Below are 25,539 nucleotides of genomic sequence, written 5' to 3'. Positions count from 1 at the left end.
GATCCTAAGCCTCTCCTTTGCCTTCTATTTAAACTTTTCCATAGGTCACTTAGGGAACCCCTTGGTCCATTAAGGTGTTTCCCACTCAACCACTTATCAAGTAATTAGAATATAAATTAGTTTCCTTGGGTCAAAACCCCAAACCTTGGGTGACTTTCCCACAACCTCTCCTTTTGTGGGTTTATTTCACTTGGAAATACCTTCCGAGCTACCCAAATCTCAAAAGAAAATAAAGAATAGTAAACTTTTAAGCCAATGCTTTATTTGACTATGCATAATGGTCAGTTGACTTGACCATTAATGAATAGTAAACTTGACTTTGCCACCATTTTGCTTGATCTCCAATGCCTTGATTAATTTCATGATTTTGTAACTTGAGGTTTCCTATCACCTGCCTTGATTTCAATTGGGTCTTCAGATCATGCTTTACATTACCACATCATTAGTACATCTTCCACATCATCATGCCCATGTGCTACATCACTAATTCCTTGAGGAACCTAGAAAATATGAGACATGGATTTTGTTCATTTCTCCCTGTAGACCAACCATAACGTAAAATTGCCTTCACTATTTGGAAAAAATCCACATAGCATGTCACCCTCTCATCAAACAGAATGAATTGGGACCCAAATAGACTTTTTGACTTCCAGGATCACTTGCATCGAGAAACATAAACTACCTTAGGAAATGTGAAAAGTTGACACTATAAGATTAACATGTTGAGAAACATCTAAGGATACTACACCAAGGCCAAGGTCACAAACTGACTCAACAGGCACATAACCATACAGTAAGAGATAGGTGCACCTAGCATGGGTTGGACTAGGTGACTAGCCCCTACACTAGAGGTCACTCCTACAAAAGTAGGCCTCTCTAAAACCGTGAGTCCTCAAGTAAGACCATTCAAAGCCCTCTAATCCCATCTAGGACCGAAGGAGCCATAGATGAACCCAAAGATACTAGCCATGGTTTGACCAAACATAAGGTCTAGGACACCTAATACAAGGCCCCATGTGGTTACTACTGTTGAAATATTTAATGTAATTGTAAGACATGTTCTTCATGTCATTTTCATTGTTTAGTCCTTGAAATAATTATTATAAGACATGTTCTTCATGTCAGATTTAAAAGAGAAAATTTTGAAATTTGAATTTTGAATTTTTGGCTCCAAACTTGTCAAGTTAGCCTTCCCTCAAGTCAAGTCGACCCAGTGAAGAGACACACCCATTCAGACAAGAAGACCACTATATATAGAGCATTCAACCTCCTCCACGAGGCACCATTCGACCTCACATAAGACAAGTAATATTCTAGGCATATTAATGAAGAAGAAGAAGGACGAAGTAGGAGGATGAGTTCATCTCTAGCATTTATCTCTCTCTCTCTCTAGACATCACAAGTGTGACTTTCTAGGCAGTTTCTAGGAAGCAGGTCAAACTTTTGGGCAACAGTTTCTAGGCAACAAGGCCGAAATTCTAGGCAGATTGTTCAGGGCAACAGGGCCAAGTTTTTGGGCAAAATCTGGGAGGCCAAATTCGGCCTAGGTAGATCAGAGAGGGTCGAAGTTGAAGGGAAGAAGTTTGGCTTGATAAAAGGGTTTCTTGACCAAGTTTGACCATAGCATTGTTGGTCAGTTTGACCTCATAGTTGACTAGCTACATTAGATGTATCTCTTGTTGAACTGAAGAATTTCTCTAAGGTTGGTGGGTTTTCCCCCAAGTGGGTTTTCCCAAGGTAAATCTTGTGTTCTATTTGTGCATTGTGATTTCTATTGTCCTTGTGCTTTTAATGGTTGAATTTATAAAGTGTAATTACTTAATGATAAAGTAGAATTGTTAAAAGAAGATCTACATCATTAGAAGTAATTATCAGTATTTCAGAAATTTGTGCTTGTTTCTATTGCACTTTCAAAATCAACAGCTACAATGCTTTAACTTGTGACCTTTGGCCTACAATGGTGCAAAAAATACTGCAAAAATATCCGTACCCTTGCTGACATAAGGGGTAATTAGCTTAATAGGACTGTCATGATCAAACACACCTTCACCAAGCTTTATGCTCTAGTCCTCCACTTCTAGCTTTTCAACGAGCATGAGTAGATACTCTACAAGGAAAGAAGAAAGGTAAGGTTTCACCTAGGGTGCTAGATCTCTAATCACATCTTCATGCTCCATCGATTATTGATGAAGCACATTATTGCGGTTCACAACCCTCTTGTTATTTTCATGACTTTCAAGAGGCACGTGACTTATTTCCAAAAGAAGACTTACTTCAAAGTTTACACAACATTATGAGACTTATGAATCAGTTCTTGGTCGTCGCCGCACAGTTCATGGCCTCTCAAATTTCATCAAGACCTAAATCGAGGTCAAGAAAGGGCCCTCTCTCTAACTTTGTTTGGGATACACATTGATGTAAGAGAAGCTTTATCAAGGAGCATATTCAAAACAATGATCGTACTCTTCTCCACAATTTCTTGATGTCTTTGCTTCTAATTTCCAACAACGAGATCCTCCTAGTCTCCACTCTTGAGCAATTCCAAAGGTATCATGATGCCCTTTCTCACCTTTGTGATCTTTGGTAATTGATGGTTAACATTAGACACAAAGGTTATGATCGTCAACACATCAAAGAGGGCATTCTCACTCTACCACTTTCAATTATGAGAAGAAGAATCAAAATTACCATGTGATAAATTCAAGGTATCTATTTTTAGGACTTGGCTTCAGCGTCAGACATGCTTGCTATTTGTAGAGTCATTTCAAGGATATCATGACCAAGACAGACCTCTTGGACATGATCATTAGACCCACAATCCTCTATGGTCATAAGGTAAATTGTTTCAAGCTAATTGGGCACAAATGGAGAGACTACAATAATTTATACTACACTGCATCATTCATTGCAAGCAAACTATTTCTCAAACCCATCATGAAGGCTTAGATGGCTCCTTCCCTAAATTTTTCACCTGGCCAGATTGGAGATACAATGTACAAGCCCATTTTCTAAGGGACGATTTGGAGTATAGATCGTCGCCCTATCTGGTCCTCCCATCCAAAGCCATCTAAGACAATTGCTTCTTTCTTCCCTTTTATTTCATCGGCTCCAGCAGTAGGAGACAAAAAGAGTTCCAGACATCTTTGGATAACAAGCCACGGAGACCACAAATCTCTTTGAACGCCCACCACACCGCCCCTAACAAGTCATTCTACTTCAGAGAGACATCTAAGGTGCCCTCATCCTAGACCTTGGGATAGATCTCACTAGACCAAAAGACAAGGGCTCCACGGATAACCTCAGGATTCCTCCTAGGATTGCACAACCCTGTTCCCTAAGACCTAGGCACCTCTAAGAGAACCTTCTCAAACAGTGGATCGCCCCCTTCAAAGTGATTTTAGTATAGTAATGAGACTTATTTCCCCACCCCACTATTCCTCTTTCAACCTCAGATTCTAGATCCAACTGCTCTTCATAGATTCTTGATGAGATCTAGCTTATGCATCTGTAGACAGGGGGCTATATTGACTGTTTCAGTTTCAGTGAAAAACCACTTTTACAATTTATCAGCATTGAACAAACATTCAAAACATAATGAATGTTTACAAGTCCCCAGTAGCTAACTTGAATTTCATGGATGAATCATGAACCACATTGACCCTTCTAGTTTCCTTACAAAAATAGGAAGAAAAGGAAGCACAGTAACACAAATCTATGAACAGAAACACCCTAATTTCTGTTAGATGCAATGCGAAAGAAGGAATTTTAGCTCATAAAATAGTTTTCCTCTAACTTATATATCCTTTCTATCCAACTGCTACCATTTTCATACCGATTCTAAAACACAACAATTAAGCTCTTAAATTTCATTTTAGACTGAAAGAAAGGCAAATTAATTGAATTGAATCTTACTCGTGAACACGTTTTTGCAATGCATTTTCTCCACGTAACTTTTCATGCCATGATATCCTTTCTAGGGCATTTGCACGCAAAGATACTTGGCTTGATGGCGAGACATCAGATTCTCCATATGTCTGAAAAGAACAGACAAAATTAGGACCTGGTTTGGTGCCCTAACAACAAACATCAATATCACTGAAGGAAAGCTAACAAGGCATCCATTGTCATTGCAATACTATTTTAAAAGAGAGCATACTCAAGACTAGCTTCAAGCTCAATACTAAAGCCATATGAAAACAAAGATGCGCATGGAATGCAAGCTTCTTAACTGCTAGCAATTACTAATTCAAATCGCAACCATATTTTCAAGAATCAAAACCCACACATAATAACAGTCGTGCAGAAAGTTCCTTGATGTGCCAGAGATTACAATACCAGTTGCAATGTGGAATAGCTACAATCTTGCAAGCCTAATGCTGAAAACGTTGACTTCTCATGTTTAGCTCCCTTCAAAGATGCCACATTCTCCACTGACCTCCTTGTGTGCAATTCATCTGATGTGCTTGGTTCAGAAGAGGCTTTAATAGGGCTTTTATGTTGAAGAGATTTGTCATGTAACTGCTCAGTCAGACAAGAAAGGACATAGGGCAGCTGTAACCAGAAAAGAGCTTCTGCGAAGTCCCCAAACTGTGCAGCAGCAAAAGCAAATCTTGCTGTACAGCCTTTATGCAGCAAAGCTGCATATGTCTTCGCCCTGTCATTATCCAATAATCGACCTAGTAAAAACCATATATTACAACATAGTTAATGCAATGCAGTTATATAATAAAAATGCAGTATTTGTAACATCAAGTATTGATATTATGAACACTTTATTGACAACAAAAAACCAAAATTGTCTATGGAATTATAACTAACAGAATATTACCTGCTTTTCGATAAGGTTCTAATATTTTTAGTAGCAATTCTGGAACAACGGTATCACCAATCAAGGGAAAGGATGTATCCAGCATATAATGTCGAAAATCTGTTTCGTCTATGGTTGAAGGCATTCCAGGTGTATGTACAAGATGCTCAGTATCTCCGGATGTTTTTTCAACGTCAAACCAGGAAGGCTGGACTCCCCATTGCAATAGCATACGCAGAGCCTGCCAGAGAAACAAGAGCATCAAGCTTGTCAAAGTTCTCTTAGCTCATAAGTGGTGTTTATTATCTACCATGGACATCACATGCCATTGCAATATTTTATCTTGTAAATATGACAATTAAAGTTATAACTATCAAGAAAATCCATGAAGGGAGATAATTAGGAAATAAGTATTCATGGACATAAAACTCTTTTAATTTAAATTCTCATTAGGAACCGTATCAATGGCCATGTCACTGTTGTATATACAAGTTTCTTAGCATGATCCAACGGAATCTACACAGCCTTAACCTCTGGAGTGATTTTTGTTTCCTGGATGACAGTGAGGTGGGAGTTGGACTTCGATATATGTGTAACTATAGAATGATATAGGATGAGGAAGTGCAGATGCAGCAACACCCCGGCCTAACAAATTATAAGAACTTTTACAAGCCATAAATTCTCTACTCTCTTTACAGAGAGATTTTCCAGTCTATATAAACCGAGAACTGTATGTGTTTCAAATATTTTCTGTATATAGATGCAATATCTTATAAGTTCTTTTGTTGCTGACAGGTCAATCTATCTATCTCAGAATCATTGTTTTGTTACTGCAGAAATCTCTGATGCATAACCTAATCTTTCTCAACAGAAACTCTAAAATAGATTTGGTGATTACTAAACTCAATCTAGACAGCATGGAATTTTTATGGATTTCAAGGAATGAATATGGCAATAGATATTAATACTAGCCAATTACTTTGAGGCAGACACAAATCTATATGGCATTCCATAACTATATAGTGCTCAACGTTTATTAAGAGAACATCACATATAATTTCATACTCATGCAAGTGGGCAATTTTTGTATAAGGACATATATTTAACTAACTCTCATATCATGCATAACTTAGTTCTATGATGGAACCACATTGATACATCCATGGTACAGAACTACTACCTCTACCACAAAGCAACCTTATTTCAAGTGTGAAAGAAACAGCCATCACATTTACATGTATGTCCACAATGCACACAGCAAGGAATTTCATCAAAATCTAATTCGAAACATGCCTCTAGTACTTTCAAAGAAATGTAAAACTCACCAATGCATGTGGAGGAGGAAGTAAGACTGGTGAGCACAAAGGCATTGGCCTAAATCTATTCATTACAGCCTTCCCCTCCAATACTTGAACTGGTTTGCTTCCTTGACTGCAGCACAGTAAAAAATTTAGCATGGGTCACACTGGGTTGTTAAATATTCTTGCATCTGCCAAATGGAAAAAGCGCTAATGATAATGTAGATTGCCAACAAGTACCAAGCAGAGTACTATAGTACTTCTTCAAAATCTGTTAAAAAAAGACATTTTGTATAGTAATTTTACAGACATCACGGCTAAAGACAACTGATGACAGTAAACAAGATGTTTACTCAAATGAAACAAACAAGGGGTGTATCATTGATTTGTTTCCTACGAGGCAAATATCCTGTCAAGCGATACTCAATATGGACAGTTCTCTAGGTGATTTCTACCATCAACATCCAAATGAGGGTGATGGCAACCTAGTGGACTACCAAAAATGGGCTTTGGAGGAGATGCACTTGTTATATTGAGGATGCATCATGTACCCATGTGGATCTTCTCAAAAGCTAGCAGGCACTGCGGCAGGTTACCCAAGTGACCTGGTGTATGGGAGCTGAACCATATGCAGCGTTAAGGGTGATAATACTAATGTTAATAGTCGCTAATTGAGTCATAAATGTTTATGTTACATTATATGCTGAAAATGTAACTAATGTAGCGCAATGTTAATATTGATGTTAGAGGTTAGTATCAATGTTTAAACACACACAAGCGTAGACAGAATACAAATAAGAATAAGGGAGAATGGATTTTGTGTGATGCAGGATTCACTGATTAGTTGCATAATTCCCAAAAACCTAATCTTTAAAGGACTACATTAACTAACTCATTATTACATCACCTATTAAGACTTTATTCTACGCAAAAGTCCTATGTAGTACGTTTAAGTTCTAATTATGACCATTATATATAACATCCTCCATAAAGGTCATATTACATAAGATTTCCAAATACAAACAAATAAGTATTTGCAGCACACACAAAAGTAAGCTCTTCAATCAGCAACTAGAGGTGAATTGTATCTAACAAGGTTGATGAAATTAACATCATGTCACCATCCATTCACTGAACCACTGACTCACTAACTGAATGGGAGCCGATGTTGACTGAATATTCAGCCTCTCCAGCATCGATATAGAATTTGACCTGTTCATCGAATCCACCTCCTTCACAACTTCGCAGCTTAACACATTAAAGTTTTGTATTTCCTTCTTTGAGAAAGCATGTTGGCCCCTTTGGTTTGATTTAAGTCAAGGTGTCCACCTCCTTCACATCTTGGCAGCTTAACACATTAAAGTTTTGTATTTCCTTCTTTGAGAAAGCATGTTGGCCCCTTTGGTTTGATTTAAGTCAAGGTGGCACTCACTCGGCAGGCAGCAAAATCCAATTTGTGCCACCTAGACTAAGGGCTGTTGAGAAATCAATATGCTAGGAGATTAGGGCTGATTTCTCTTACTTGATAATTGCTTGTGAATATTTGTTGGCTTCTAATTTCTTTTATTATTTTCTTTTCATGAAACAATTACCAAAACATATAAAACATCAAGATCACAAGAGATAAAGAACACAAAGATGTAGGCTCCAAGCCAGGGCACAACCCCACAAGAGGAAAACCCAAACAACTTCTCTTCTTACAGAATCAAAGCAAAGTGAGATATCCAGGACCCAAAAACCAAGACCAAGACTTGCCACAAGACCCAAGTCAACCCTCCTTCAAACCTTCCTCAACAATGTCAGATCCAACAAAGTCAATGCTGGCCAATGCTCTTCAAATCTGGTCAAACTCTGAAATTTTCGGCCCTGTAGTAGTTCTGAAATTTCTGGACCTGTTGCAGTATTGCAATTTCGCACGTGTGAACAAATAGGGTAGAAAAGTGCGACTGTCTCTCTCCTTTAGACCTTCGCTCTTCCTTCTTTACTCTTCCTCTCTTTCCTTTGACTTTCACTGGTCTTCTTGATTTTCTTGGCACAGATATCAATGTGATTGATTGATGTCCAAATGAGGTCGAATTGCATTGTCTTTATAGTTGTCCAAGAGGTCGAATAGGTGCCTTCCTGGGCCAACTTGTCCAAGAGGGCCGACTTGGTCTTGTGGAGGGTAAAATGACTCTTTTGACTCAAACAAAATTAATTCTCTTTCTCTTCCAAGAAGTCCAAATGGGAATTTGACTCACATACATTTGTTTGACTCATGACATTCTATTTCGACTCAAATAACCCTACACGCATGAAGAACATGCTTTGCCTAATAAAAATAATAATAATAATAATAAATTATTTTTTCTCTTTTGCTTTTACATGAAGTACATATTGATACAAGTACAAAGATAATTATGAATACCAAACCTAGTTACGTTTTCAACACTCCCTCTTAGCTAGGAAGGTATTCATAATGACTCAACATAATAATAAGATACTCTCAAATTGAAATATTCTCATAAGAAGAGTTCGGATTGATAAGCATCATCATCATCATAACCAGCATTGTCAAACATAGCAAGGCCTTGACTAACAAGCTCTATCTCTCCACTAGATCAAAGCACAATGTTGAGAGGCATACATTTGGACACCATTACCGCCACTCAAGGTACATACCCCATCCTCTGAGGTAGACACATTGATGGCAACAAGCTCATCTTTTACCTCAGACAATCTCATCAAATACGATGTCACACTTTCACCCTTCATCATTGTGGTGAACTGTGAAAATTCCTAATCCTTAAGGAACCCCTACTGTGACAAATTTGAATCTATTTCACCTACTTGATTTTTTAACATACATTATCAAGTTATTCTTCTTAATACTGAAGAAAATTACTTCTGCAGCCTACACTAATTAAATGTTTGATCTCATGGAACAGAAAACAGAGCAAAGAAAAAGATACATAGGACACTTATTTTTGGAAAAAATAGTCCCTCGAAAAAACCAATGCAGGAAAACAAGTGCAGAAACTTCGAGGGTTTATTATTATTCAGGGGAAATATTTGAATACAAATCTAGGATGCTCATATAACAATCCTTTACAAGAAAAAATACTGGCGGAAAATCTGAGTGATTTTTACCTCACTTCACCCGGCAAAATTTCGGTTGATCTGGCAACAAGACTAGCTAACCCCAGCTACTTTTGCGTTGGCCCTGCATCAACCTTTCAGGCTCTGCCTCAGCCCTGCATCAACTCTTCTTCCCTCTGTGTCAGCTATCAAGGTTGTTCTGACAGTTTTGGCTTCTGTGTAACAAGCAACGTTTCTCCTCTGCATTGGCCCTTCTAGCTCTGCGTCAAGGCTTTGTGGGCCCAGACTGGCCCAACGTCAGCTCTCTCGGCTACTGCGCTGCCATCATGAGCTGTCTCCACCTCTCTATCAGTATTCTCTAGAAATTCCTTCTCCCGGATTCTCTTTGCCCCTCTGCTGCTGAATGATCACCTAGTTCGAATTTCTTAACTCCCTAGCCCCAGAAATCGAACTCTAGATCAATTTGCTCTCTCTGTGTGTGTTTCCAAATGAACCCCAAGCCTTCATCTTATACTTAATCAATAGCTAAGATTAAAACATGACTTGATCTGCCTTCTAGATCATTCTCACCCATATTTTGATTAATGCCCATTAATATTTTAATTTCCCTAAGTTTAGACTTAGGAACTCCATTAAAAATATTAATTATTTTAATAAAATACAATCCGAGTGGAATTTCACCAAATGGTTTCTGGGTTCTTTAGAACTCGTGTGCCTTAGCCTCTCCACCAATTTTCAAGGCTAGAGCACTTCTGGTGCTACCAAAAACTAACACTCCCTCTTAGTGAGGAAAGTGCTCTAGCAACAATGTCCACCTGCATGCTGCTCTGTTTCTAAAGCACCTCCTTTCTGCACTGTTGTTGCCACCAACACTATGTTGCTACTGCTACTGTATTGCTACCCATGACACTGCCACTGCCACAGTTGCATATGTACTACGGCTCCCTTTCAAACGTTGCATCTTCTATGCTGCTAGCACTACCACTGTTGCACCTGTACTACAACTCCCTATCAAACGTTGCATCTGCAATGCTGCTAGCACTGCCACTACTAACACTGCATCCATGCTGCAACTCAATTGCTGAGAGAAGCAACTGAAAAGCATCCAAACTTAACTGAACTTAATTGTGTTCAGCGTAATACAATGAATGTTGGAATCTAACTGCTACTAGTCTCTGACCCTCTGAATCTGCTACGCTGTTGCTGACTTATGCATTGTGCCAACTATACTACTACCAACCTTGCTCTATGCTAATTAGTCTCTGGTCCCAAGCTACTGCATTTGTCCTACAAACAATTCACTGCATCATCTGACACTAAGTCCATCTCGCTACTCCTGAATCTTGGGCTCCCATAGCAAGGAATTGATCCAAGAGGTGGACTCCTCAAGGATCCTGCCCACATGTAGTTCACCCAACAACAGCTCAATGTCGCCCCATCTCCCTCCTAGAGATGCGTGGGCACTCATGGCATACTCTTCCTCGTTTATCTTCGTGGTTGCAACTTTTAGATCATGCTTCTCATCCTTATCCTTTTGCTTCAAGGAACACTAAGATGCAAAGTGACCCACCTCGCCACATCTAAAACATTTCACCTTCGAAACGTCCTTCTTCCGCTTCTGTTGTTGTTGTCCCTTCGATCCTATAGCTGTGTTTTCCTCCTCCTCCTTCGTCTTTGTGCCACTCCCACTGCTGCCATTGAGGTTGACCTTCACTAGGTCCCTCCTTAACTCTTCTTGTTGAAGAGACGCCCACATCACCTCCCATCAAGGTAGTTTTTCCCTACCCAATATGCTTTGGACGAAAACTTGCCATTAATCCAAGACTCAATTCAGGGCTATCCTCACCGTCGTGGTTGGTTGAGGAGCGGACCCCACTACAGCAAGTTGGTCTCTAGTGTCCTGAAGACGTTGAAGATAGAGGTTCACCCCTTCTCCTTTCTGCATCAAATTCACTACAACTTCTGCTCTAAATAAATCTTTTGTTGTTCATAAGAGCCTTCATACAGAGATGACAAGGCTTCCCACATCTCCCGGGTTGTATCCTTTCCCTGCAAGTGTGAGACCACATGATCTCGAACTCCATTGAGAATGAGCCTCTTTGCCTTCCCCTGCTTGGCCTTGTACTTCTTCTTTTGATCGTTGTCAACAGGAACAGCTACAACACTTTCGACATAGGCCTCGAGATCATATTCCTCCAGAACAACTAAGATTCTGGTCTTCCATATGACATAGTTGGAGGCTTCATCCAACCTGTCCTGATCTTTGAGCCCATGCGATGCCATCTCACCCAACTGTCGAACTAACTCCTCTAGTCACTCCTTAGCACTACTTAGTTGCTCAACAAGTGAGAAATTTGAACTTTCCAACGGAAAGTTCTCTAAGGAGCAAATTCCCCTTCTACGTGTCTTCGTTCTTTTCCAGCGGGTTTCTGCCTTGGCAGAAACTGCGCACTTCAAGCATTGCGTTGAGGCTCTATGTCACTCCCTTTGCTTCTACAAACTCATGAACTAGAAATCGTACCTCTTTGTCGTCCCACTTAAAGAGAGATTTCCTCGGATTTGCTTCCCAGCAAGGACTACGCAATCCCTTCAAGGGGATTCAAATTGCTACCAAGTGCAACTTTCGACCTCGCTACTCAGCACTAGATCTGCTCTTCCTGTTTCAAAATCAATCCTCTGATACCATGTGAAAATTCCTAATCCTCAAGGAACCCCTCCTACAAAAAATTTGAATCTACTTCACCTACTTGATCCTTTTACATACATTATCAAGTTATTCTTCTGAATACTGAAGCAAATTACTTCTGCAGCCTACACTAATTAAATGTTTGATCTCATCAAACAGGAAACAAATCAAAGAACAAGATACATAGAACACACTTATGTTTGGACACAATAGTCCTTAGAAAAAACCAATGCGGGAAAATCGGTGCAGTAACTCTGAGGGTTTATTATTATGTAGGAGAAATATCTAAATACAAATCTAGGATGCTCATCTAGCAATCTTTAGAGAGAAAATACTGGTGGAAAATCTATGTGAGCTTTACCTCACTTCACACTGCAGAATTCTGGTTGATTCGGCAACAAGATTGGCTAACCCCGGCTACTTCCGCGTTGGCCCTGCATCACCCTTTCAAGCTCTACGTCAGCCCTGCGTCAGCTCTTCTGCACTTCGCGTCAGCTATTCCGGTTGTTCCGGAAGTTCCGACTTCTGCGTAACAAGCAGCTTTTCTACTCTGCGTTGGCCCTTCTGGCTCTACGTCAAGGTTGCGTGGGCCTAGACTAGCCCAGCGTCAGCTCTCCTAGCTACTGCGCTACCTTCACGAGCTATCTCCGCCTCTTTGTCAGTATGCTCTGGAAAGTCCTTCTCCCGGATTCTCTCTGCCCCTCTGTTGCTGAATGATCACCTAGTTCAAATTTCACAGCTTCCTAGCCCCAGAAATCGAACTCTAAATCAATTAGTTCTCTCCGTGTGTGTTTCCAAATGAACCCCAAGCCTTCATCTTATACATTTCATGTTGAGCCTTCAACAGTCGAGATTAAGTCTCTAATCAATGGTTAAGATTAAAACATGACTATTCTAAATCATTCTCACCCATATTTTGATTAATACCCATTAATGTTTTAATTTCCCTAAGTTTATACTTAGCAACCCCACTAAAAATATTAATTATTTTAATAAAATACAATCCAGGTGGAATTTCACCAAACAATTTCTTGGTTCTTTAGAACTCATGTGCCTTAGCCTCTCCACCAATTTTCAAGGCTAGAGCACTTCCAACGCTACCAAAAACTAACATGGACTTCAACTTATCCTCCAATACCAGTACCTGGTTCTCGTTCTTATTCTGAAACAAATTTTGAAGAGCCATCCACATCTCATGTGCATGGTATTAAGGTATCCTTCACACCAACTAAGATGATCAATCTCGCCCTTGCATCCAAATCTTCATATATTTCTAGCTACTTAGGATCGGTTGGCTTCTTGATCTCTTTCTTGGCGAACTCCCAGAGCATGTTGACCTACAACACCAACTTGATCCTTTCCTTCCAAGGACTATAGTTGGACAACCCCTCCAACCTGTCCTCATACCAGAGACCTACCTGCAACTTCGACATTATAGTGAGCCATTCATTTACAATGTGAACAGCGCCCTCTCACGCTGTACTTTGCTACGCACAACTCTGATTTACTTACTTCCAAAGTAGCTCAAACACGCTTTGATACCATGTTGAATTTCCACAACCTTGAGTCTAGGTTAGAGCCTTAAACTCACTGACGCTACCAAACCAAGAACCTCAACCATAAACTACTTTGCACAGTAGAAATATAAAGCAATAAATCACATATGCACAAACGTACACACTTTTTCACAAAATTGTACTAAATTGTACAGTCCCAATCTTCGTTATATTAAACCAAATCTGAAGAATACAACAGTCTATGGTATACAAGATACAATTACAAACGTCGCTGCAACTTCTATGTCGTATCTTGTCCTCCCGGTCCTTTGCTTCCGTATTGCTCACTAGCTACCCCTTAATCCTTCAAAGGACAACACATCGAGGCTCCAGGAGGGTTGCCACCTAGCACTGTTGCATGTCACGTTTGTTGCATGTCATGTCTGCTACATGTACATGGCCTCATAAATCTGCTCACTCGGTACGCCTAATTCCCAAGCTCCAATATTCCTTCTAGTAGCCTCTTTCGTCCATCAAAGAGCTACTCATTAGGTTGCAACCTTCACCCGATCACGCACCAAACAACATCCTTCTTGCATGTTGCTCTAGGGCTACTTCGGGTAGCCAACACACTTCCCTCCAATCAAATCAATGGCACCCAATACCTCACTGTTGATTCTGCTCCTAGGAAAGACTCTTGGCCACCATGGAAGATCCTCCACAGGGCACCAATAGGCTCCTACAATGATCCAAATCCGGTCACCAAACTGTGACCCAACACATACCAAAACATTGTTGTTCTGACTGTTGCAACGCTGCAATTTCTGGGACTGGCTAGGGCACTAACCACAGTCCCTAACTACCCAACAAACACGCCTAGAAATTGCTCCTCTTGTTGCGGATTCTCCTCCAAGTATTGTTGCTCCTTTGTGTTACTCTCCTAGGGTAGTTACAGCCCTAAATGTGGGACTGTTTCCTTAAGAGGACTGTGGCACCCTTTAGTAGTCCAATCTAGCACTGCGGCAGCCTCTTGGGAGGATTGTCCACCCTCCAAACAGTCTCCAAATAGCCTCGTTGGCCCTGCCTTGGCTGCAGCCTACAAGAACAGGGCTACGGCCCTTCCACTAGCAGTTCTGCCCTCAAAATGGACCCCTGAACAGACCTTAAACCCTCCTTGTTTCAAACCTTCTCTTGCTGCGGCTAGGGCACAGAATTCTCCTCCAACAAGCTCTCTTCCTAAGGTATGTGTTCCACAAGATGGATGCTAAAACAACATCACATCACCCTCTATTTTAGCCAAAAGAGGGGCTCCAATGAATAGATGAAGAGACACATCTATTGGACTAATTTACTTCAAGCCTACATGACTTGAAAACCAATAATTACTTGTCAACTTCAAAAATTCATTTCGTCACTTCTACAATGCGGAATTCGACGATTCTCGAAGCATTAGATTCATCTATCCACCCTCTATCGTCTCATGCTATCACATGGAGAAATGTGCTCCCAAAATTGCCCCAAACACGATTGGGTGCAAAACCCATCCTTGGGTTCCAAGCCCACAAGTGACCCTTGTGGTGCTTTTCCCTCCAATCCTCGAATCCTAGGGCTTGGAGTACCTCCCAAGTTACACAAATCAGCACTCCCTTTTAGAGAAGGATGTACTTCCAAGACTAGGAAGTAACTCATCATCATCATCATCGCTACTAGCAACACTTGTCCAACTCCTGGCACTCACAATCGCAACAATCCCTGTAACGTGAACTACACCCTTCTAGGAAGCGTTGTTGTCACTACTAGAAGCACCTTGCTTCATCTTCTTATCTTGTAACGTCTTCCACTCTCTCTATGATTCCTTCTTAGCGGTTGTAGGAGCACCCTTGCTCCCCACTGATCACGTGCTCTTCTTGGACTGCAGAGTCTCCCTCTGAATCTGCAAGCTCCCTCTCGAACTAGACTCCCTCTAAGTCTCTGGAGCCTGGACCTTCTCGGGAAGGTGTACCTTCTTCTCAGGAACCTATACCTACTCCTATGAAGCCTTCACCTGCACCCAGTGTTTTACAAAACGGACTCGGATTCGGACTCGGCCGAGGATCGACTCGGACTCGGACTCGGAAACGGCAATGACTCGGCCGGCTCGATTTCAATGACTCGGTCGTTGTAAAAAATACATTAAATATTTATTTTTTTTACAAAAAAACATAATTTTAAATATTTTAAACATAATTTTAAAGATTTTCATTCAAGTTTCCAAACACACAACATTATAATATACATGGAAGACAACATATGATCAAAGTAGGCTCATGAACCAATCCATTATATCAAAATGGGACGGTGTACCCAATGGCAATAGTAAATACATAGTCAACTGTAGTCTGCAATAGTAAATACATACATAGTCAACTGTAGTCTGTCATAGTTATTTTTACATTGCCCATGTCATCTTTAATACAAAGAACAGGTAACTTCTAAGCATATTTGCTACCATCCTACCTCAATCATCAAATACACTTTGATCTTAATTTTGCTGGAAGACGTAACAGCGACTAAATGAGGAGACTTAATGTGCATCCAATAATTTTTTAGGGTAGAAATTATGCTTGCACGATTAGAAATGCCAATTTGACATTGACGGAGTTTAATTTCTCCAATTCCTTAAGATTCTACAATAGAAACCAAGAAGTCACGTCCTTTCTTGCATATCACTAATCCATGATTAACAAGTGGTTGTATAAATTCAAACACAAGCACTAGTTCAACCTCAAAGCTGAAGTTTCCCATCTCAATAATCCTCTTTTCTTGAGGTCTACCATTCTCTAGCCCATGTGTCAAGGCAGCTTGATGCTTACTGCATAGTTAGTCATGAGTCATATTACAACGCTTCTAAGCACATTGATGGGTCTGGCATTGTGTGTCATGGGAAGGATGTAGTCGGCAGGCCTCAGTCATTCAATTATGCACCACATCTATCAAAGAATATACGAGACAGTGTTGCAAAAATGATTGAAGATGGTTTCAATGTGACTATGGTCTGGGAGAAATTCATATCTGATGTGAAACATGGATCCGGTGAGCTGTTTACAGGGGTAACCCGAGATGCCTTGATGACAAGGAAGGATGTCTTAAACATTTACAATAGTATCAGAAGGCAAGAATATCAGGGCCACAGGTGGACTCTCTGCAAGAATAATGATAAAAGAGAGGAAGGAGCTGAGATGCAAAACACTCAAAGTGATTCAGACTCTTCTTCTGTTGTAGTAGACATTGAGGAACCTGCTAGAAGGCTAATTTTGGACCTCAATATTCCTTATTGAAAATCATGATCAGAAGCTGCTACAGATCAGCCTTTGACAATACTTCTCATATCTTTGTTTTGTGCCTTATATTTTTCTTTTTAGAGACGTTAAACTGTTTCTTCTGCCTTGGACGTGGAGTGTGCTTAATAGCAGGCCAAGGATTGAATGCATGCACAGTTCCCTGAGTAATATGAGGGGTCCCTTTTGTCTGTTTTGCTGTGAAGAATGAAAGAATGCTTGTTTTTGTGTATCTTATTTAAATTAATACTGTACTCTGAAATTGATCACCCCAGATCTCAAAAAAGAAAATTTCTTTGCCGTGAATATGAACAGTAAAGGACATAGATGAATACAAATGCAGTAAAAAATTGTTCATCTAACCAGCCTGTAGAATGGCATTGACAGGATCTGATATGCATGACATATGCCATGCATGCGACTCATGACTGGTATAATGGAATCCTAAGAAGATGTTGCTTTCATCATTGAGATTAAATCATTAAAGTCATGTTTAGCATAAGCATAAATCTCTCTAAACTGCCAAATGTTAAGTGAAAATTGATTTTTTTTTGGTAATACGCTGCCCCAGCCGGTTATGAGTGAAACGGCCGAGTCATGATGGGACCCGGCCGGGTTGACCGGGTCAGCTATGACTCGGCCGAGTCATTGGCTGACTCGGCCGAGTCATAGCTGACCCGGTCAACCGAGCCGGGTCATGGGCCGGGTCAAGCTGGGGACTATTGAAACGGAACGAAACGGCCGTTTCCGTTTCGGTTCGGCCGTTTCGTAAAACAGTGCCTGCACCTACTCCTACTTCTTTGGAACCTTCTTACTTCAATATGTCTTCCTTCTTTAATGTAGATTCTATATGCCTTTGAGGAGAGACTATAGCCAATGAAGATCCCTTTGATGCTTGTAGAATCTAACTTCTTTCGTTTGTCCTTTGGAATGTGGACATAGGCAAGACTCCCAAAGATTCGTAGATGGTCCACACTTGGCTTCTTCCCTGTGAATGCTTCCTCGAGTGTCATATTTTCAAGAATTCTATGAGGACTTTTATTTTGAATATATACTATTCTCATTGTTGCTTCTCCCCACAGAAATTCTTGTAAGTCTTGATCAAGGAGCATTATTCGTATACCTTCTTCAATTGTCCTATTCTTTCTTTCGGCCACTCCATTTTGTTAGAGATAGTAGGGAACAATAAGCTCCCTCTTAATTCTTGCTTCTTTACAATATGCAATCAATTCTTTGGAAGTGTATTCCCCACCATTGTCAGATCTCAAAGTCTTTATTTTTCTTTCGGTTAGGGTTTCTACTTCAGATCTAAACTCCTTGAATTTTTTAAATACTTCATCCTTTTTCTTGAGAAGGTAGAGCCATGTCTTTCTAGAGTGATCATCAATGAATGTCACATAGTAAAGATGACCTCCAAGTGATTTGTTAGACATAGGCCCACACACATCAAAATGAATGAGGTCTAATATTTCTTTAGACCTTGTTTCACTATTTGAAAATGGTTTTCTTGTATGTTTACCCAAAGAGCATCCCTTGCAAACTCCTTCACGATCTTCTTTGATATTGGGGATGCCATGAACTAGTTGATTAAGAGCAGGAATGACCTTCTAGTGAAGATGACCATATCTTCTATGTCATAGCTCAATGGGATTGATTTCCATATGAACTAGGGCTTGAGGAGGTGGTGTAATGACTCTATATAAGCTTCCTTCACGAACTCCAATAACCCTAGCTTTATCAATACTTGAATCTTTTCCCCAAACCAAGACCTTTCCATCAACAAAAGCAACTCTATCCCCTTTATCTTCTAAGAAAGAAATTGAAAGAAAATTCTTTTTCAAACCTGGAACATATAGTATATTGTTGAGATGTAGTTTAGCTCCATTCTCCAGCTTCAAAGATGTTGATCCCAGGCCTCTAACAACATAGCTTTTGTTGTCTCCCAATTCCACTGCATGAGAAGATGGTTCCTTTGATAGAGTTTGAAGTTGTTTACTTTCCCCTGTCATATGCCTTGATGCTCCACTATCAATGATCCATGCATTATCATCATTAAGTGAACCTATAAGTGCAGCTAAGAACCCTTGACTTTTGACCTTGTTGAATAAGTAGTAGAAAATCTTCTTGATCCAGCTTCCTACAGTATTGAATCCCATTCTTATCATAGAGGGACTAATCAATTCCTTCAAGCCAATGAAGTGATCTTCAATCTTCTTTGACCTTAGCTCTAATACCATGTTGAGAAATCAATGCTAGTAGAGTTAGGGTTAGATTTCTCTTTCTTGATAATTACTTGTGAATTATGTTGGCTTCTTTTACTTCTTTGTTATATTATCTTTCATCAAGCAATTACCAAATTATGTGTGTATGAAGATCACAAAAACACAAGAGACAAGATGTAGGCACTTTGACAGGCCAAAACCCCTATCTAGGGGAAAACCCAGTCAAAATCTCTTCCTTCAATAGGTTTCTAGAAACTCTTCAACCTAGACACAGACCTCCTCCAACCACCAATTCAGCCTCCTCTTCCAACAACTTTGACCCAGAACTTTGACCTTGAAGCAACAGCTCGTCGACCTAGCAAATCGCAGCAGCAGCAGCTTCATCTAGACAAGAAAACTTTGATCTCCTAGAGTAATCCAACCGAGATAAATAGAGCCCAAGAATTCAATTTTCTCTTTTCCTTCCTCTTTCTCCAACTTCGCACTTCTTTTAGCCTCCTTTCCTTCTTCGCACTTTTCCAGCTCTTTCTTTTGGATATCGAACTTATGAGTGAGAGAGAGAGTGCTCCAAATGAATTCAATCTCCTTGTATATATAGGCTTGAGGTGAGGTCGAATTGCCCTGTTTGAGGCCGACTTGGTGTGGAGGTGTCAAATACCTAATTTGACTCAATAATAAATCTTTTTACATGATTCAAAAGCCCAAGAAGGGTCTCATAAAATGTACAATGACTCTAATGACTCAATATAAATCCTAGGAGTCCTCAATGGGGACTTTGACTAATAAAAGATGACCCAAGCATGAAACCCATGCTTTAATAAGTCATTGTGATAATAATAAAAAAAATATTTTTCATTCTTTTGACAAGTACATTACATAATGACTCAAATATTTTTATGAAGACCAAACGTAGTTACATTTTTCAGCGGGATGAACCAGTAGGCTCTGCGTTGGACATGACACAGACTAAGGGCAGTTATAGTACTTCACCTTAGAGTGAGTGATCTATCCAATTTTGGTTGTACTCCTTTATAAAGGATTTCCAATTGTTGAACTACCCTATTCTGTGGCGCTTTCTTTCTAATATTTCCTTTTTCTACTTTCATGGGGAGACCCCCTAAGCATTTCTCATTAGCTATTATTATGTGTTATACTCGAGTCAAAATTATCTATTTTGGTTATTGGGGGAAATTAGTACTCATCTTTCTTTCTTAGCCTCAAAGAAGTAAAATCTGCTTTGCGCTGCAAAGTACAAGTTGAAAGGCTCATATTTTTCATAATAAACATCCATTCTCATTAAATATATTAACCACAAAGCATTTATCCAAATCCAGTGAGGATAGTCGCCAGCAAAGGCACAACAACTAAACAGCACCAATTTTCAGGCACTAGGCAAATTATATATCTGATTGCATCAACAGCTCTATACATACGTATTAACTTCCAGGAGACGAAAGCTACTATCTGCGCCTGCAATACAAAGAAGTAATGGCTCCTTCTTATCAACTCGTAATGGAAACCAGTCAATCTCAAGGACTAGAATTCCAGCAAATTGAGGTTGCAAAATAGCATTTGCCAATGGGTCTTGTGTATCCTGCAAGAAACAATAAACAATTGGATTGCAATCAGTCATATATTGATGTGCTTTGCACATTAAAACAGAAAACACAGAAACCCATCAGGACCAGGCTTTCCAGAGACCATATATCCATAAAACTTTCTCTATATATAAGATGAAAAGAAATAATATCTTCCTCAGACAGGACACAAATTGTAAATAAAAAGAAAATTCAGGTTCATAATAGCACAACCTGCTGAAAAAAATAAATGAGGACACATCCAGTAAGTATTTTCAGTAAAGAAACTGGGATAGAATACTAGTAAGAGACCAAATCAACAGTCACAAGATCTGGAAAAGGTAAAAAGATCACAGAATATTTATCTGATTCTACAAGGTCCTATCTCCTTCCTTCTTATGGCCAAATACATCTGACAGTTTGAAATTAAAAAAAAAAATCCAGAAACACAACTAATTCAAGCTGACCTTACCAAATCAAATATTGAAAACGTATTATCATTAAAAAGAACAGCTACACGACCTCGACTATCATCCCCAAGGACAACAGGAGCAAATTTGATCCGACGTATCCCTCCTTTGTGAGTGTTAAATGATGAGGAAAGTCCACTTGTTACATCCCACCAACGTATATTTCCCTGCCGGTCTCCCATTACCTGTAAATACCTTGCCATAGAATGTTGCATCAATAACCAAGCAGAATCTATTGAGAAGAATTTAGTCCTAATTTAAAAGCGTTACGAGTATAAAACCAAAAAGGATATCCATGACAACTTACAAAATCCACTTAATACAAAAGAATATGACAGATGCAAAAGCAATCATCAACATATCTAGACCAAAGTGATCAGATGTTGAGAACAGAGCATACCACATGTGGCATTCGATATGCCATTGCTGTGACTAGTACATCTGGAGAAACGAAAGAAGATGATGGCCACTTGGGTCTGCACAGATAACAACGAGAAAAGATAAATAACCTGTAATTAAATTTTGATAACCAAACCAATTTATTCCATCAAACAGAATCCACATCAGCATTGTTACCTCTAGAGGATCCTACCGAGGATGTAATTCAAGGCAGAAAATCATAGTCCAAGCCTCTCTGTGCTTAGTCTTACTTTTTTTCTGGTTTCTTGTTGGCTTTAGATAAGAGGTTCAGAAATTTAGTTCCACATACCTCCAAACCATTCTATTAAAACATGACAATGTTTGTGTTAATCAGGCTACCTGATGTGTCAGGTGTTCCTTCATGTTTTCTCGTCTTATTATATTTTTGAATTCTAGCAACCTTGAGCTCGAAAAGAGGAGGAAGAGCTTGTGGAGATTGAAGATGCAATCCTTGATGCGTCTGAATCAGAGGCTGGGGGTTTTTTGAATGAAGTTTCTAAGAAGAATCTTTTCCAGTTGGAAACTAGAAAAATGCCATTCCTAAGGCACAGGAGGACTCCTGGAGGTTAAATAATAGGGCTTTGTGGCTCGAAAGTGGGGACGAAAACACAAAATTCTTCCAGGCTTTTGCAAAGGGCAAGAAGTTGGCTAACACAATCTGGAACCTCTAGGATGTGAATGGTAGTGAGATTACAAATTTTGGGGGCCTTGCCTCTATGGCAAGAGAACACTTTCAGTCGCTCTTTCATGAGCGTGCCAGCATAAACATCGTGGAAGAAATCAAGGTAGCTCAATTTTTTCCTAGTTTGGTAAATGAGGAACACAATAGAGATAGAAGTTTAGAGATAGTCGGCGGGTTTATTTGGAGGTATTGAAAAATAATCATATTCGCATTTTGGGGGAGGAGGATGAGCTGGTCTAGGACCTTTCTCCAGGAGGGTTTTATACCTCAAAATCAGGATATCTTCATTTGAAAGTGGAAGTGGGGATCAGTGTAGAGATGTGGTGGTGGAAAGGGGTTTGGAAGATAAAAAGCCCAGCAAATACCCGTCTATTTATGTGGTGTATTTTGGCAAAAAAGGTTCCTACTTGGACATTTTATAGAAAAGGCACAAAAATCAACCTCGGTGGTGTCCTTTGTCCAAATCAAACAGCGAGTCTATTAACATGTTTTCTCTGTTTGTCTGCCAGATATGGGATCCATGCCATTCATTTTATGGTCAATTTTATGATTGGCATGGACCATCATATTGAGGATCGCTAGAGATCTTGGTACCAAAACAGAAAAAATAGATCTTTCTGAGCCCTGTCCCTCCTCATTTGCTGGGGTGTTTCATTGACTCGCAAAACAGAAACCTTCCAAAACAAATCTTCTAGTCCTGATAGTGTGGCAGTTGAAGTGTTTGCTATTTTGGACCTTCTTCTGCAGCAAAGGGTCCCTTCACAGAATAGAAATGTGTCCCATGAAGACCCAAACAAATCTCATCATTGGGGATTTTTCGATGGGGACAGAAGAGGGAGTAGATCATATCTGTGGTGGTGGTTTTATTCATCATCTTTCTGAGCATCACAGTTTCAATTTCAGTATGGGGTTAGGGCATGGTACAAACAATTTGGCGGAGCTTTTAGCTTGTCGCTCTTTGATTGCCTTTGTTATAGATAAGGGATGTGAACATCTGCAAGTTTTTGATGATTCCTTGCTGGTTATAAATTGGGTTAACAGAATTCAACAATGTTGTAACATTCATCTTGTTCATATTTTGGAGGACTTGCAAAGGATAAAGCTTTCTATCTCACATGTCACATGCAGTCATATTTACAAGGATAGGAACAAAGCAGCGGACAGGCTTTCTAAAGAAGGCTTACAGTTGGATCGGGGCTTTTGGCACATCAAGGAGAGCTTGAATGGAGACCATTATAGTTATTATGACAGGTTGTTTTCGGATGATCAGTTTCCACAGCATTAAATTTCATGATCTTTTTTTGTTTCTCTCTTACAGTTATTTGTGTTATCTCATCAGACACAGTTTACAGTTTATTGGTAATGTATATATTGATCGAAGCCTTATGGGTTGTCTGCTTTTTGCACTGCCTTTCTTTGATAATTGTCTCAGCTTTTTTGTATACATGAGTCATATTATGGTTGATGTATCTTCTGAGCTCATATGTTGGACAATCCTGATATTTCTTTTGTGATGTATTTAGTGGAGCTTTTGAAGGATCTGGCTGGATCCTTGTAATGTGCTTTTTTCTAAAGCGTATAAGCAAAATGTAAGTTTGTTGTTTATCCTGCATAAATTAAGTTACAGTTTCTTTACAGCGAAAAAAAAAAAAAAAACACACAATCAGAAGTCAAGATATCATATATTGTGACAGTGCGGAACCATTTCTCACCATCTGCTAAGAACTATCATGAGGGTTCTTTAACTGACCTTCTTTCCCAAAAATAAGACTGAAAAGTCATAGAATAAAACACCAAGGATGCATTGTACTTCATAATTGGTGAATGAGCTATTTGTTGGAAATACTAAGAGGGGTGAATCAGTATTTCATAAATTTCAACAATTTAAGTGTCAAAACAATTAACGAATTGATGGAGAATGTAACTAGATTCGGTGTTCATAATGACTTTTGTAATCATGACAATATGTTAAAAAAAAAAAAGATGGGTTTCATGCTCAAGTCTATGTCAAAGCATATTCTTCATGCTTCTAGGGCTTGTGGCAAAAGCAAATTATTATTTTTTTAGTCAAGAAGAGTCATTTTGTCCTCCAAGACCAAAGCGGCCCTACCATGAGAAGTCGGCCCTGTTGGGCATCTTTTGCTCTCCAAGATGACTATAAATAGAGGAGACTTCGTCCTCATTCGAACATACACAAGCAAGTTCAATCTGTGTATAAGACAAGGAAGGAAGAGTGAAGGACATAGAAGAAAGAGAAACCCAAGGAAGAAGAAGATAACTCGGATTTTTGGACTGTTTTTCTATATGCAAGTATGCTAGGGTTTTTGCAAGCTACAGGCCGAGGATTCCAAGTCTGAATTGCAGAGTTGAGATAGCGGGTTGAAACTTTGAGTTGGATCAGAATTTGTGAGTTGTGACCATCATCGAGTTGGAAAACGTTGATTGAAGAAAACTTTTGGAGAGTTGACTTGGTGCTTGGAGGAGGTTTAGTCTTTGGGTCTTGGAGGTCTCACTTTGCTTTGATTCAATAAGAAGAGAAGAATTATTTATGGGTTTTCCCCTTGGAGGGGCTTCACTCTGGCTTGGAGCCTATATCTTGCGTTCTTTGTGTTCCTATGATCTTCATGTATTTTATGTTTTGGTCATTGCTTGATGAAAAAGAAATAATAATGTAATCAAAGGCCAACAAACACCACAAGTAATTTTAAAGCAAGGAGGAATCAATTCTAATCCTCAAATACATTCATTCTCCAACATGGTATCAGAGCAAAGGTTGTTGGTCGAAGGAAGCCAGAAGATCACAAGTTGTTGGCATTATGAAAAGAAAGAAAGTCTACTACAAGAAGGATCTGAACTCTGATACAAGTTTGACTATGGGTTGATTCAAGTTTCCTCCTAAGTCATAAAAAAGTCTTTGTTCTTAAGTTATGGGCAAAATAAGAAATCTGAGTTCCCTCTGAAATGAAGACGAGTTTTCCATTGCAAGTTTAACATAGATACAATCTGAGTTATCTTTTGCCTATCTCAGAACTTTATGATAGAGATTCGAGAATCCAAGTCTGATGGACAAGTTGCTTTGGATGACTATTATAAGAGTTCTCTTTTGATGAGAATTGATGCAACTGTAAATTCTAGAGAAAGCATGGTACTGGATACGAAATACCCTTTTTTTGTGGACCCAAGATACAAGCATGTGATCGAAGATGCTTCTGTATGATGAGAATTGATACAAGTATAAATAATAGTGGTATGATTGATCCAAGCTTCTTGGCACATATGTGAGTTTAAGGATCTTGATCTGAAGTTTTGAGGCACCTATTCCTGATCCAAAGTACTATGATGCCCCTTGACATTGACATAAATATGATATGTTGACAAACAGTAAAGGGTTGTGAGGTCTATTGACACCTCTTCTAAGAACTGACAGCAATATGAGTAGTATTGCAATAATCTTTATATCTAAGTTGCTACAAATCACAAATCAAT

At 39.4% G+C, this 25,539-nt stretch overlaps 1 protein-coding gene across 1 annotated transcript in view; it reads right to left on the bottom strand.

Annotated features, from left to right (window-relative positions):
* LOC149167818 (Transducin family protein / WD-40 repeat family protein) overlaps positions 1 to 25,539 on the bottom strand; it is a 310,212-nt gene that overhangs the window by 103,324 nt on the left and 181,349 nt on the right. Inside the window, exons 9-15 of the mRNA XM_089433175.1 lie at positions 21,352 to 21,427; positions 20,954 to 21,136; positions 20,338 to 20,498; positions 6,133 to 6,238; positions 4,829 to 5,048; positions 4,336 to 4,676; positions 3,913 to 4,034 (exon numbers count right to left, since the gene is read on the bottom strand). Of these exons, the coding sequence (XP_089289301.1) occupies positions 3,913 to 4,034; positions 4,336 to 4,676; positions 4,829 to 5,048; positions 6,133 to 6,238; positions 20,338 to 20,498; positions 20,954 to 21,136; positions 21,352 to 21,427 (1,209 nt within the window). The remainder of the gene's footprint in view (positions 1 to 3,912; positions 4,035 to 4,335; positions 4,677 to 4,828; positions 5,049 to 6,132; positions 6,239 to 20,337; positions 20,499 to 20,953; positions 21,137 to 21,351; positions 21,428 to 25,539) is intronic.

This window comes from Pinus tabuliformis, chromosome 5_1 (assembly GCF_031772625.1).
Source record: "Pinus tabuliformis cultivar Carrire ecotype Pingquan chromosome 5_1, CPIR1, whole genome shotgun sequence".
Taxonomy (NCBI): Eukaryota; Viridiplantae; Streptophyta; class Pinopsida; order Pinales; family Pinaceae; genus Pinus; species Pinus tabuliformis.
Note: the sequence above shows the minus strand (reverse complement) of the source record. Positions and strands in the feature narration are given on the sequence as shown.